This window comes from Sander lucioperca, chromosome 23 (assembly GCF_008315115.2).
Source record: "Sander lucioperca isolate FBNREF2018 chromosome 23, SLUC_FBN_1.2, whole genome shotgun sequence".
Lineage (NCBI taxonomy): Eukaryota > Metazoa > Chordata > Actinopteri > Perciformes > Percidae > Sander > Sander lucioperca.
The window spans coordinates 19149505-19163585 of NC_050195.1; the positions used below are offsets into that span (position 1 = coordinate 19149505).

Sequence of the window (14081 nt, forward strand, 5' to 3'; positions counted from 1 at the left end):
CAGTACACTATTCACCGTAAAAAAAAAAAAAAAAAAAGTGTAGCCATAAAAAGTCCACATTAACCAATATATGTGTACAGGTATAATAAGTAATCTAAAAAGACAATACCATTAGACACTAGGGGACTGTTTTATTGTTGAACGTTGATGCAAGTAAGCAATATATTTACAACATTAATGCAAAATCATACTTTATTTACAGCCAATACAGTTAAGCATTCTGCTCTGTGTTAAAACATTGCAGTCATATCCTTATGTCATTATTAGGCCTATGAAAGTAGTGTATTCTGTACACAGGCTAGGTAAGTGATTACTGTAAAGAAAGTCAAACAAGAGAAAAGAGACACATGAACATAAATCTAAAATACAGTTTGTTGATTCCTTCACTTAAAATTTCTTGATAAATATAACCTGCAAAGTTCCATTACAAGCTGATAAGCAAAAAACTTATTTTAAAAATAATATAATGCTTGTTTTCTCTATTAACCTTCAAAAATATAAAAAGCTAAAGAGAGAGATCTGGCTAAGTAAGGCTTCCTTAATGTACTTAAGTTGCCCACGATGCCAGCATGCGCATGTCATCATCATCTTCAACCCTTTTCTTGGTTGCTGTAAAAAGTGGGAAAGTGTTAACAATGAATGTATCAAAATATTATCAAATACTTATCAGGGTTAAGGCTGCAACTAAGAATAACTGTAATATAGGCATAACATTGCCCCCCAAAAATAATTTAAAATGTATACATGTTTAAAAATGACATGGCCAAAGATTATAAATTATTCTAGCCCAAAAGGATGTCTTCAAATTGCTGATTTTGTCTGCACAACAGTCAACAACTCTAAAAGGTTTTATTGCTATGCAAAAAAGCAGCAAATGTTCATCTTTGGGAAGTTGAAGTAAAAATGTGGTATTCTTACCGGATAAATAACAATTCACCATCATCAGTAATAGCCATATGCTTGTAGTTTTGGCAGTTGCAGTTTTCATATTTGGTGATAACAATGTAAAAGTGGCTGGTACATTTTGAAATGTCTAAAGTAGCCGCTGTAGTAATTTGCCCTCTAGTAGCCTATAGTGTTGCACTTACTTGCACGGTGACTGGGCCGTGCTGAAGGCAGTTTGGAGCTGGGCACGCTTGGTAGTCCACCCATACTCTTCATGCTGTCCTCAAGCTCCTCCTGTTCCAGCTCTGCCAGCTCTGCCATCAGCTCATCCTAAGAAAATACACAAAGTACACACAGGATTAAGAGTTTTGTCAGATGCATTTTTGTAAAGCAGGAAATAGTTTAGAATGCAACACACAAGTACCAAGCAAAATTTTAAATCTTGTGTCAAAAAAGTAAATGACAACTATAAAAATTGAAAATGAGAGGAAGAACCAGAAGATCTCAACCTCGTCGAATGTATCGCCAAAAGGTCCGGAGATTGCTTCGCTGATCTCTCGGGCCACGTCCTGTTGCTCTGTGATATCCTGCATCAGATCATCTATCTTGTTAATGTCCCTGAAAATGAGAAGAGAGAGATAAAAGAACTTAGATTACACATCACTGTAAACTTTTCCTCACTTTAATGAGTTTCCTTAAAAACAACCCCCACATTTTTTTTATTCTTGGATGCCATAAAACAAAAAGGTTAAGAATTACCTATGGGCTGCAGCTAATAAATTCATTGATAATGATTATTTTACCTTTCATTTATTAATCATTTTGTTTATATAGCCTACATATTTTTTTAAATTATGTGTCCGGTCAAAAAATACATAAGGTATAAGGTTTGGTATACTGATAGGAAAAGACAACCCCCCAATCTGTAGTTTTTTGTCCTATTTTGATGATTTTCCTTTTAGCTTCATAAATAAAAAATAAATACTCCTGAAAATTAGAATTTGCTAAGGTGAAATTCTTTTGCTGTTTTTTTCTGTCAAAGGTGAAATAGAAAATGTCTTTAAATAATGTTACTGTTAGGTCTCCTATCAAAGGTCAATAATAACACAAACATTGGGAATCGATAGTGCTATATCCGAAGAACTTTTGAGTAAAAAGATGCAGTATTAACAAAATCTTGATTGTTTTTGTTGTTGTTTATAAGGCCATGTTCTTACATGTTCTCGTGGACCTGCTTCATGGCCTTGGCAGCAAAACCCATGTTCTTCAGGACCTCTGTGTTGGTGTTCGAGTTCTCCAAAGCTTCCCTCTGAAACTCGATGGTGGAGAGCGTGCCATCGATCTGCGTGAGCTGCTGCTCCAATCGCTTCTTCCTCTTCAAGGCCTGCAGAGCAGCTGATACAGAAATACTGTGTGATTCTTTGTGATAATTTCACACCTTACTCTGGTATTTGCTAATTGGTAGAGAACATCTAGTGCTGGGCTTTCACAAACAAAAGATACAAGGTTCCTCCCTTTGTTTAATTTTAGTCTATGGTGATTCGGAGAGCAATTCAGCACTTCAATGTTTCACATGAAAAAAAAACAGTGAGAACTGTAGGTTTATTGCATAGTGAGAGACATTTTAATTCCCTTTATATTATTCTTGATTCTGCAATCAAAACTAAATTTGCTCATTGGAAGACATCATCCCTACCTTAAAAAAACAAATCCCATAGTATGTGGCTATAGGTTTAGATGCCTTAGCCTAGACTCTAGGCTATCTGAAGGTATTTTAACATCTTTCTTAATACTTGTTTTCATGTGGTATTTCCCTTAAACTTTTTGAAAATTTACAATGCTCAATTCTAACCCACTGGAGAACATAATAAAAGCCTTTTGTCAAAGGAAAACAGGTGCACAGATATTTTCAGATTAGGATGAAATCAAACCTCGCTTGTTTTTTGTGCCATTCTTTTTGGCTATCATAATTTCCTGCTCTATTCTTTTCTCCAAGTAGTCTTGTTTCTTCGTCAGCATTTCTTCTGTTTCCCGAAGTTTGTGAATGGCCTCTTGGGGTGAAGGTCCTCCCCGCGACCGGTGGTGTTTGGACTTTGAGGAGCTCGATGAACTTGAGCTGGCGCTCCCCTTGAATAATTTCGCGATTTTGCTCATTTTAGCAGCTTTTGGTGTAAACTGCGTAGGTAACTAGGTACAGTGTACGCGAGCTCTCCCAGCCTCTGTTTCCTGCTTCACAATGTTTCTACAGGCAGGTGTGTTCTACGAGCAGATTTTCCAGCTCGACGACGGCTTTGTGCTTTTTCAAACCAGCCAGTGAACGCACCTGTCACCACACCTTTCACCATTATACCTGCGTGACGTATTGACACCTGACACTGCACTCTCCCCTTTTTTCACACTGAGCTCTCAGCTTGGTTGAAGTAATAAACTGATTTAAAAAAAGAAGTAAAAAATAGAACTGTGCTGAATTATAACGTAAGTGTTTGTGACAGGCGATCTCTATTTAATCTAAAGTCAAGTAAATACTTTCGCACAAAATGTATTCATTCGGCCGTGAAACCATTATGTTTGCAGTCTATGCGTGAAACCAAGTGGAACAAAAAAACCTCAGTGACGTAGTTTTTCTGTTGGGATTGGGGGTCAAAGTTCGTGTTGACATCCGCAGACTCACGGCTAGCTAATGGCTGAAATAGACATTGGGAAGCATTGTCAGATCGATTCCTGTAATCAGAAAGGTCAGTTACGTCTACATCTGAATGACAATAAGCAAAGATATTAACCTGTGATATTATTCTGCCTATGTGTTAACCGAGCGGTTATTTAGCTTGGCTAGCCTGTCAGCTAGCAGCTAGCTGGCTACTGTCGGTCAGTAACTAGCTAGCTAGCAAGCTAACTAACGCTTACTAAATAGTTAAAATCATGGTCGGACACCGATGTTCAGGTATTATAACCATTTAGAAGGTTCGTATATAGAAACGTTTATTGTGGAAAAGTGTGTTTGTTTCTCATGTATTTCATTTGCCAGTGAAAGTCAAATTAGTCAAATTCACTGCAGCTGCAATGCATTTGGTATCTACTTATATCTACCATAAACACATCTCCAATATGTTGCAGCTGTTTGATTTTGGAAGAGTTGGCAAACAATGAGGTGTCTGTGTTTGGCAGTTTGTTGTTTAGTTTCAGCTCAGATACTAATTGTATTTGTTCTCTACTTTCTTCTTTTAGATTTCCTTCCATTTGTTTGTGATCTTTGCAGTGGTATTTTCTGGTAAGAATCTCCCAGTGTAAAGAAATGTCCAAAGTTAGAGGAAGTATTCAGATCCCTACCTACTAACTCTAAAGCCCATTTTACACATGCAATGCAACCCTGAAATGATCTAGACATTTCCCGGAAGAGCGCTGTGTGAGAATGCATAATTTGCATAATTACTAGTAACTATAATCTAATCTAATATTATCAGCTGATTTTGGCTCATCACAGTTATATTGGTATGTAAGCATATTCAATTGTTTGTCCGCCAGGGACCACCAACAATTATTTTTTAAAATGTTAAATCTCCACTCAGTACATATCTTAGTCAAAAATCTGTTTAAATGTTATCTGTTCATGTAAAAAAAAAAAAAAAATATATATATATATATATATATATATTAATCTTTGTGGATATAGTATACATATAGTGTAGCACAACAATGGTCAAATAAAGTATGTCATGGTGAATATACTTTGATACTTTTCACTTTCTCATGTTTTATTTTTGATAAAATATCTTTTTGTTTTGGACAGCCTTGAGCACAGAAGCAGAGAGGCCCATTCATGTTCAGAGGTATGTTGTGTTGTTGATTGCATATTCCAAATGTCCTTCTGTGATAAGATTACTACTGGGACATTTGTCCCTCTGTTCCTCTGTTACTTAGATACTGGCTGGGTTGATTTATAATTTCCTTTTGACTTTTTCCAGGAGCCAGTGAAAAGGGAATCCCGAACTGTGGGTAGCAGTACAAGTTATCCATGCTCATTTCAAGACTGCAAAGGAAAAGAATTGTTGCCAGTAATATGTGCGCAGTGTGAAAAACATTTCTGTTTGGCGTAGGTTTACAGTTTCTTCCCCTTTTTCTTTACCCTTTTATATAAAGCAATGTAACCTGTGTTGATCTGTACAGTGCATCCTAGCTCATATACTTCATACAGAAGCAGTCAAAGGAAAGGGGTTACTACATTGCCCTCATTATGTACGGTATATTACTATTTTATTAATGAATCAGGTACATTTCTCTTGTTCTGCCTTATAGCCATCGGCATCAAGATGATCACAAGTGCGAGAAGTTGGAGGTCCAAAAGCCTCGAATGGCAGCCACAAAAGAGCTGGTGCAAAAGATTGTTGGTAAGTAACAGTGTAGTACAGTCACTGGTAGTTGCTACCTTGACAGAATTTCTTCTGTGATTTCTTATTTGTCCACATGGGATCAGTATTAACCAAAGTGCTCTCATCTTTGTCATAACTAATACACATCTGTTTGCGTCCCTCAACCTACTTACATTTGGAATGTGTTGGTATTCTTCTCTTGTGACTACTCAGAGTCAAAGGACAAATGTAAAAGTAAAGCACGCAGAGGAGCAAAGAACAGTGCAACTGCAGCTAAGGTAGCATTAATGAAACTGAAGCTGCATGCTGCAGGAGACAAGGGGCTGCCACAGGTAAAATCCTAGCTGTCTTGATTTTATTTATAAATAGTAGTGTGATATAACTTTTCATATTGATATTATCTACAGTGTAACATCTGTATTTATTATTTTGTCCAACTGACTACCTCCTCTCCTTTTTTGGGCTTTCCAGACAGAAAGAACGTATTTTCAGGTGTATCTTCCTAAAGAATTCAAAGACTCCAGCCAACCCATGTTCTTCTGTTCCAAATGGAGTGTTGGGAAAGTGGTGGATTACGCAGCCTCCCTCGCTAGTCTCAAGAACAACAATAATGTACTGACAGCTAAGGTAACAGATAGCAGGGCTAGTGTCATTGATAATAACAATAGATTTTAAAACACAACTACCAATACATCCCCCACTTCTCAGCCTACTTTTTGGTTCCTTGAACTATCTTTTCTTGTCTTCCTGATAACTTCCACTTCCTAAAAAAAAATTTAAAACAAGAGGACTATAACGCTCAAATTGAGTTTTCCTCCATAACTATGTATAGATAAGTCTTGTTTGCACACTTGAAATGCTGGTTTTGGCAGCAAGAGGCAACTCTGTTTACAAAAAGCAGGGTTAACCAGTGTTACATGTTTTGTATGTCAATAGGGTTACAGCCATAAATAAGCATGAATGCCAGAAAAAGGTTACAGTACATAATTTCTGTGTATTTTCACAGCTACCCACACTTGTAATATATAGCCAATAACGTGTGAAGTTTCTTAGTGATGCTTTAATTGCTTTTTAACACAAAATAGAGGTTTCCTCCCGTAACACAAAGGATTTCCATATATTGCTAATCTAAGTGTAATTAATTTGTAAACTTACATTAAAATCTTCCTGAAAAAAAGGATAGCATAGTGTATTTTTCTTGAATATGTCTTAACAGCGCGTCTCTCTGCTCTCTACTTGCAGAAGCTGCGGTTATGTCATCCTCAGACAGGTGAGGCTTTCCGGATGGACGACACCCTGCTCTCACTGCTGGCTCACACAGAAACTCCCCTGTACAATGGGGGTAATGTGATCCTGGAGTACCTGGACAATGAATGCACAGGCCTGGAGAATGTTTCTGACTATGTTACACAGATCTGACAAACCAATGCCAGTTACTAAATGGAAGATTTCTGTATGCGATTTATATTTATATCAATAAAATGTTCTTTTGGCATGTTGATAATCTGTAAGTGTCAGGTTTCATTAAGAATATGTAGTGAACTGGTGGGCAGACTGTAGCATTATACTTCATGGTTCATACAAGTATCTGTGTCAACACAACAGCATCCATACTGTGACTTAATTGCTGCATCATTAAATTTGCCATCAAACATGACGACCCAGGTGGGACTTGAACCCACAATCCCCAGCTCCGGAGGCTGATGCCTTATCCATTAGGCCACTGGGCCACACATCACATTAATGTATACTTTTATCTTCTCACAGAAGAGAACATAAAAGAGCTTTATAGTAGTTTTCACTCTGGTCCAATCTGCTATTTCTTTTTTAATTTAGTCAGTGTCTATGCTGTTGCTGCATGCTTGAGTCTATGATAAGTCTTTAATTAAATCACTCAGAACATTTTTACACTGTCACATCCACAGTGCAGGGTGTGTTACAACAACAAAACAAGAAATACAATTGGATAACACACATGGCAAAGACAAAATAAATAAAGTCTCAAAATCAACACAAAATGCAGAAAACTGGTTTGCAAAGACAATATGAGACCATTTAATAATATGAAAAAAATGTTTAACTACGCATTTTATACGTATAAGTATTTCAATGGTTCCATGTGACTGTTCTAATCCTAGACGGGTAGGAATCGAATAGTGAACGTACATATCTCAAATACAAGCAAACAACTCTGAATTTGCAGTTTTTGTTTCACCAGCTACGTTGCGATAAGCAAGCAGGCAAGACATATGACACAGTTCTGGCCTGGGAATTGACGAGCACGATTTAACCAATCACATTAGTTGTCATTTATATGTACAGCCAATCACGAGAGGGCTTTAGTAAAAGTAGGGCGTGTACGTTATATCCAAGCGTTTATAATAGAAAAGGGGCTGGGTTACCATACAGTAGATTCTGTTGTTTTCATGAGAGTAGATGTGTTGTTAAGGTAATCGAAGATTTGCATAAACAACGCGTTTCGGTGAATTATTCGACTAGGTAGCTCGTTAGTTGCTACTTTTCTGATCGAGTCGCTTAGAAAAAGGCGACTTGATTTAGCTAACACGAGCCTCTTTGTAAAATCAGGTCGAAAGGGATGCCGCTGCAGACAGACTCCGACGGACGCCAACAGTCTTTGGATTTAATCTCATCGCATTTAATCGGGAAGAGCAGTTTTCCTATACATTTAAAAGGCCTCAGAATAACACATTCTCGACCGAGTGCTTTTGTAAGATGTTTAAGCTCGAGTGCGAATTAATAGCGCAGCTGTGAAGTAGAAGCGTTAATAATTAGCAAGCTAACCGCTAGCTAACGTTAGCTGGTCATCAACAAAGCGGGGATCGTAATCTTTTGCTTCAGAGTAACCAGTTCGGTTAACGAGTGTTTCCACGGTTTGACTTTTGAACCCGCTGTTTCCTGCCTGTGCTGAAAATATTGCTCGGTAAGTGAGTTGGCTATGTTTTAACATCGATGTACTGAACCAGGAAGACGATTTGTTAACTTGTACTGAACAGGGTGGGGGAGGGGCAGTGGTATAAAAGAGGAAATTGTGTTTTAAACTAAAAATTTGCACTCACGGGGCGCTGTAGCTCCGCCGTGCTATGTTGTTATTTACAACATCAGTTGTTTGTCTGGCAGTTTAGGAGCATATAATTTATTTCCTGACGCCGGTTGGTTAGTTAGGCATTGAACGAACATACAAACCGTTATTTTGGTACCGTTACAAATAACTAACATTATCTTGCTTTTTTGTCACAGACCGCAATGAAACTTTTGGAAAGCTCCAGTTTTGAAGCCCTCAGCTCCCGGCTGTGTGTTGAAACAGGCGAATCTCGCATCCTTGGCAGGTAAGGGCCATAGCCTTAAGATTGTATTGCAACATGAACAACTGAGCCCACTATTGGCATATACTAGTGTTGCATGTTTACAGGAACACACAGCAAGCTTATTACTACCTACTAATAAATGGGACCTGGCTTACGTGCAGTTTAGTGTCACAAATTATTTTCCAAAAACTGAATGTCCCAAATGATGAGGGTCTTATTTGAGACACGTTAAGGTTAGGGGTAGGGTTAAGGTAGCACAGGTGGTTTAGCAGGTTCATAATTAAGGACATTGTATGGGGAATTTGGGACACTAAACTGCACGTATACCCACACATACCACACACACGATAGTTATGCATGCACAGGTCACCTTTTCTGGGTGGTTTTGTGTAAGCTTTACTGCTTCTATTTCAGTAATGCATACTTAGTGTCTCAACAGGAACATCAACATAACAGTCAGACATTAGACCTTGTGTTTATACCAAAGTAAGAGCCACTGAAGTGTTGAGCATTTATTGTAAGCAACCTCTAACTTGGCTGATGGTTGCCTTGTCTGGTATGATGTCATGAAACAAGAATCGAGTCTGAGAGGTGTGGCTGGTTCAGAGATCACTGACTCTGCTTATTAACGGGGGTAGTAGAGCAAGCGAAACGAGTACCTGCATGTTATGCAACATGGTGATAACAGACTACTAACCTTAAAGCGCCCCTTCAAAACCTATACTGAAAGTTGATAGATAATTGACGGTGCATATTTTTGACTTAGCAAACTGTTTTAGGTTATGTAAGGCCTTCAGCAGGTTTGCAGTTACAGTGACCGTGTAGTTGCATAAAGGGCAGTGGGTTGTGGAGTTATGCAGCCCAGTCTGAGTGTAGGGTTTTGAGTGTAGGTGGTGAAACGGAGATTCTGTACTGTTCGTGACCTGGAGTGACGCACAGCATGGTGTCCTTTCACACCACTCTGTGGCTATTTTGGATACCGTTGTGAAGAGTGTTATTTGAGTGTATGTACATGCACACATAAACACATAGGCCTTCAGTAATACTGCATGATAGCTGAGTGCTGCTGAAGCTGCCAAGGCTGCTGTTTTTTAGGCTGCTTAGAGGATTAGTGAGACAGCCCATCATAGCAGCATGACTTGCAGGCTGAAAACTAACTTAACTAAAAATGTACCCACCAGGCTTCCAGCAGATTTTGCATAAATAGAAATGAAAATAAAACCGTAATGTACTGCACTTAAGACAAGTTGCATATTGCTTCACATAATATAAAAAAACTCAACTTGAAAACACAGCTGGTCCTCTGTGTAGGTAATTTGTAAAAGAGGAAAAAAAAAAAAAAACAGTACAGTAATATAATAATAAACTGTACATAAATGGCTATTCTATTAGAGTTGTGTACAGATGTTAACAGAGCCTGCTGCTGCTGTAGCTTTATTGAAGTAACCTTTTCGTGTTGACAATCTTCACTCAGCTCCAGTGTCTGCTCGTTCGTCTATTTACCGACAGTGTTGTGTCGGCAGGTCAGCTGTGTTGTATATGGAAAACCAGGGCAGTTATTTCCACTGCTACCCGATGGCCCTATAATTAGGCTGGCAAGGCCAGTCAGGGTCTCAGTCTGTTTATCTTAAGTTGCACAACCTTTGCTCTTACATAACCCATGTAGGTGGGAGGTGGCAAAATAAACCACTCCACACCAGTCTGCTCCACTCACGTATCTGTATACAGTGCAGCTGACCCAGAAACATGAAAGGGCATGCATGACATTTTTGTCCCAGTGAAAAGACGAGGGCTATTTTGACAGTTATGGATCATAGAGCTTTTGCAATCCAATTTTGCACTCTGTGAATGCTTTTAATGAATTCAATACCAAATCAGATCTGATTTCCCCCAAATAATAACGCTGCAGCGAAGTGTGGAAAATGGTAAATCTACTACTATAATTTCCTATATTAGCCTATTTATTTTGTCTGTGGATAGAGAGGTACATTTGTTGAAATGAAATGCAATAAAATACCCTGATATGCCCCTGATATGTTATGTAATGGGCTTTTAAAGTAATCTTGGGATTTGGCAAACATTTTCACTCATCTGAAATCTCTTTCATTATATTTACAGCACACACGTTGATGACATGAATATTGTCCACAAAATATCATGATTTATTTATATTGTTTTTGCCCTGCAGGATGGAGAGCTACTCCTGTAAGATGGCAGGTGACGATAAACATATGTTCAAGCAGTTCTGCCAGGAAGGGGAGCCGCATGTCCTGGAGGCCCTCTCTCCCCCTCAGTCCACCAGCGCCACCAGCCCTTCACAGTGAGTACTCCAGTCCACGGTGAAGGAGGGAGTGTGGTCAAGGACTCTTGCATTAGTCAATAGTTAGAAAAGATAATTAAGGATTCAAGCATTTCTCTTTTAATTTCCCTCTCCGTTGTGTTTCTGTGCAGGCTGGGGAAGAGCAGTGATGACGGGGAGAACCCCCTGAGTGACAAGTGTTGCAGGAAGACTCTTTTCTACCTCATCACCACGCTCAACGAGTCCTTCCGGCCGGACTATGACTTTAGCGCCGCGCGGGCCCACGAGTTCAGCCGAGAACCCAGCCTCAACTGGGTTAGTATGCTGCTGAGTCTGCCTTCTGAAGCACGGAAGATATATATTTTTTTCAGATACATTTAACATAACATAGAGGAAAAAAAAGCTTTGTTAAATCATTATTTGACCAAGCCCTCTTTCCAGGTGGCTAATGCAGTAAACAGCAGCTTGTTCTCAGCTGTGGGAGAGGAGTTCAACTCTCTGGGGCCGGAGCTGTGGAACGCCATCGATCAAGAGATCAACCTGCAGAGCTGTGACATTTACAGGTAGGCCCGTGTGTGCGCAAACGCGTGCATGTATGTATTTTATAACGACGCTGAAGTATCGACTTCAGCCACTTTTAAGCTTGGTGTCTTAATATTTGTTCATAGCTACAACCCTGATCTGGACTCGGACCCTTTTGGTGAAGAGGGGAGCCTCTGGTCCTTCAACTACTTCTTCTACAACAAGAAACTCAAGAGGATTGTATTCTTCACATGTCGCTCCGTCAGGTCAGCAGCCACAACACATGATAAATATAAGCGATTTTATGTAGATAAATATGTATCAGATACAATAAAACAAATACAAGCGCAGTTTGCAAAAGATGACAGAAAGGACTTAACCAACTACATCTGATCATGTATAAATCTTTCATACGTGCAGCGTCTTGAGTGGGTATGGCCGTGATTGTCTTGACAATGAGTTGGACATGGAGCTGGATGATGAGGAGGAAATGGACGGCTTCACTGAGGACAGGTTAGACTGTTATTGATTATTCTGATTCACAATCTTGAAGTCATTGGATTTGGCTTCTTTAAAGTTTTAATAGAAATGATGCAGGAGGTGTTTTGCTAGTATTACAGATTTCTTCAACAAATTTGAATGAGTTTATTTTTGCTTACTTCTCTTTTTCTCCCAGGTTTCCCAGAGCTCTGTGCGTGTGAATTTTCCTGATGGACACTCCTCGGCCAAAGAATATCTAGGCTTTCCTCTTCTCATTTTCGCCCCATGCACCTTTTTATTTCATTTGAAATTTAATTTTTTTTTTTTTTTTTTTTGGATTTCGCTGCCTCATCCAAAGCCATTTTCATGCTTTAGACTAATGCATGTTTGAAGCCTTCTCTTCTGCTGGCAGTGAACTGTGTAATGTGAGCTGGTGGACATCTTTTGAAGACCCGTAACTTTAAAACTCGTTCTTTCTCCAGTATGGATTTTGAGAGCTCCAACCCCAAATGGCACACACATATGTGGGCTTCTCTACACCTGCCACATTTCCATATAGACCGATCACGGACATTTGAGAAGAAGGTCTTGTAATAAATGAGTGGCCATCAAAGACTGCAAGTGAGCGGAGTGTCTTGCAAATGATGTCAAAAAAGGAGTACAGAACACACCAGCATCAATGAAAACGGACAGATTGAGACTTGATGATATTCCTACTTGAGAATGGGCACGGCTGCGTCCATGAAAACCCAGTTACGACTGACTTACTGATCAGCTGAGAACTCATCTGTTGTTTCATCCTTTGCTACTTGTGTGTGTTGCTTTTTATGTGTTTTTAACAGTGATGTAACTGTGAGGACTTTTTCAGCACTGAGTTTGAAATTTAATAACACTGCATTTATAACTGAAACTTGTATTATTGAATCTTATTACTTCGAACGCTCGTCTGTACTTTAGACAGTAGGGCACGGCCAATAAAACTATTGGCACCTGGGTTGCAGCTTAGAAAACATATCAGCTTTTAACAAATGTTCCATTCTTTTGTTTTAATTCACTATTATCCAGTTTCGTGATTAATTTTATACGTTGTTTCCCTAATCTGTTCCTGGTTAACCCCTATTTCTAAAAGTTTGTCTTGCCAGTGTTTTTCTTTGCTCAGTGCAAAGGCTTCAATGAAAAGTGAATGTATAGTACAATTTAGAGGAACAAAACATTACAGTTAAATGGCTGATTATGTTGTACATTATTTTTTTAGAAATTGAGAAGCTCCTTTATGTTCCTTACAAGTGGTTAGGAGTTATGTCTTTTCTTGACTGCTCTGTGCTTTATTTGATTGGCCGATATATTGCAGATGTGAATAAAGTGGTGTTTGAAATCCTACTTAGCTTGGCCCTTCTCTTAGAAAGCAGTAAATCACTAAAATCACCTGTTGGGCACTTTTTTTAAGAGGACAGATGGGAGGAAAAGTAACATTTGACATACTATACTATGACTTAAGTGACGTATTATGACGTGCTATATATATGACTTTCGTGATTTGTTATGACATACTATACTATGAATGTTTTATGACTTTTACATGATATACATAACTGACTTTTTATGACGATACTACACTGACTATTTTAAAGACTTCTGTATGACATGACTTTTGACCTCTTTTATGACATACTTGACTAAATTTTTTATTTGATAGAATTTATGACTATCACAAACTTTTTTTTATGACATACTATGACTTGTTTTTATGGCGTACTGTACTATGCCTTTTTATGACTTTTTCGACATACTATACATGACTTTCTATCACATACTTTACAATGACTTATGGCAAATAACTTTTTAATGGCATACTATACTATAACGTTTTTTAGACATACTATACTTTGACTTTTTTATGACTTTATCACATATACTGTACTATGACTTTATAACTTATATACTACTATGCCTTTTTTATGACATTTTATTATGATATACTATACTATGATTTTTCTTTACGTCATACTATACTTTTTTATCATACTATATTTTTTTGACTTTCTATCAATGTTATACTATGGTTTTTTATGACATTTATATGACATACTATACTACGACTTTTTATGACATACTATACTATGACTTTTTATGACATACTATACTATGATTTTTTATAATATACTATTGTATGACTTATGACATACTTTGACTTTTTATGAC

General features: G+C 38.2%; 3 protein-coding genes and 1 non-coding gene across 6 annotated transcripts; 2 read left to right on the top strand and 2 right to left on the bottom strand.

Moving 5' to 3' along the window:
• Positions 1 to 109: 109 nt before the first annotated feature.
• Positions 110 to 3279, bottom strand: chmp4c (charged multivesicular body protein 4C). 2 transcript variants are annotated; one of them, XR_004896450.1, is made up of 6 exons: positions 2817 to 3279; positions 2103 to 2280; positions 1395 to 1503; positions 1089 to 1215; positions 348 to 609; positions 110 to 313 (listed from the first exon to the last, which is right to left on the bottom strand). XR_004896450.1 is itself a non-coding variant. In XM_031292991.1 (5 exons), exons 1-5 carry the CDS (start codon positions 3037 to 3039, stop codon positions 548 to 550), a joined length of 699 nt encoding a protein of 232 aa, XP_031148851.1. In that variant the 5' UTR covers positions 3040 to 3279; the 3' UTR covers positions 110 to 547. The 2 variants fall into 2 exon arrangements, 1 of the variants encoding a protein (XP_031148851.1); XM_031292991.1 differs by having other exon boundaries at positions 110 to 609.
• Positions 3280 to 3426: 147 nt separating this feature from the next.
• zfand1 (zinc finger, AN1-type domain 1) lies at positions 3427 to 6760 on the top strand. Its single transcript, XM_031292988.2, has 8 exons — positions 3427 to 3620; positions 4111 to 4153; positions 4673 to 4712; positions 4848 to 4975; positions 5179 to 5270; positions 5466 to 5584; positions 5724 to 5879; positions 6495 to 6760. Exons 1-8 carry the CDS (start codon positions 3566 to 3568, stop codon positions 6669 to 6671), a joined length of 810 nt encoding a protein of 269 aa, XP_031148848.1. The 5' UTR covers positions 3427 to 3565; the 3' UTR covers positions 6672 to 6760.
• Positions 6761 to 6909: 149 nt separating this feature from the next.
• Positions 6910 to 6982, bottom strand: trnar-ccg. Its single transcript has one exon. It is a non-coding gene; the product is annotated as a tRNA-Arg (tRNA).
• Positions 6983 to 7640: 658 nt separating this feature from the next.
• On the top strand, positions 7641 to 13256 carry maf1b (MAF1 homolog, negative regulator of RNA polymerase III b). Of its 2 annotated transcripts, none has more exons than XM_031292931.2 (8): positions 7641 to 8193; positions 8511 to 8599; positions 10767 to 10898; positions 11030 to 11192; positions 11307 to 11440; positions 11546 to 11665; positions 11820 to 11912; positions 12076 to 13256. In XM_031292931.2, the coding sequence occupies exons 2-8, from the start codon at positions 8517 to 8519 to the stop codon at positions 12098 to 12100; spliced, it is 750 nt and encodes a 249-aa protein (XP_031148791.1). In that variant the 5' UTR covers positions 7641 to 8193; positions 8511 to 8516; the 3' UTR covers positions 12101 to 13256. The 2 variants fall into 2 exon arrangements, with proteins under 2 accessions (XP_031148791.1, XP_031148792.1); XM_031292932.2 differs by having other exon boundaries at positions 7642 to 8193; positions 11319 to 11440.
• The last annotated feature ends 825 nt before the right edge of the window (positions 13257 to 14081 follow it).

Bases quoted from the DNA above. Each gene is read 5' to 3' on its own strand.
- maf1b (XM_031292931.2), top strand. From the start codon at position 8,517: ATGAAACTTTTGGAAAGCTCCAGTTTTGAAGCCCTCAGCTCCCGGCTG. The intron at 11,193-11,306 runs GTTAGTATGCTG...TATTTGACCAAG, and splicing joins GAGAACCCAGCCTCAACTGG to CCCTCTTTCCAGGTGGCTAA. The intron at 11,441-11,545 runs GTAGGCCCGTGT...ATTTGTTCATAG, and splicing joins CAGAGCTGTGACATTTACAG to CTACAACCCTGATCTGGACT.
- chmp4c (XM_031292991.1), bottom strand. From the start codon at position 3,039: ATGAGCAAAATCGCGAAATTATTCAAGGGGAGCGCCAGCTCAAGTTCA. The intron at 1,504-2,102 runs GTAAGAACATGG...TCTCATTTTCAG, and splicing joins AAGCAGGTCCACGAGAACAT to GGACATTAACAAGATAGATG. The intron at 1,216-1,394 runs GTTGAGATCTTC...GTATTTTCTTAG, and splicing joins TTGGCGATACATTCGACGAG to GATGAGCTGATGGCAGAGCT.
- zfand1 (XM_031292988.2), top strand. From the start codon at position 3,566: ATGGCTGAAATAGACATTGGGAAGCATTGTCAGATCGATTCCTGTAAT. The intron at 4,976-5,178 runs GTAGGTTTACAG...TCTGCCTTATAG, and splicing joins GAAAAACATTTCTGTTTGGC to CCATCGGCATCAAGATGATC. The intron at 5,585-5,723 runs GTAAAATCCTAG...TGGGCTTTCCAG, and splicing joins GAGACAAGGGGCTGCCACAG to ACAGAAAGAACGTATTTTCA.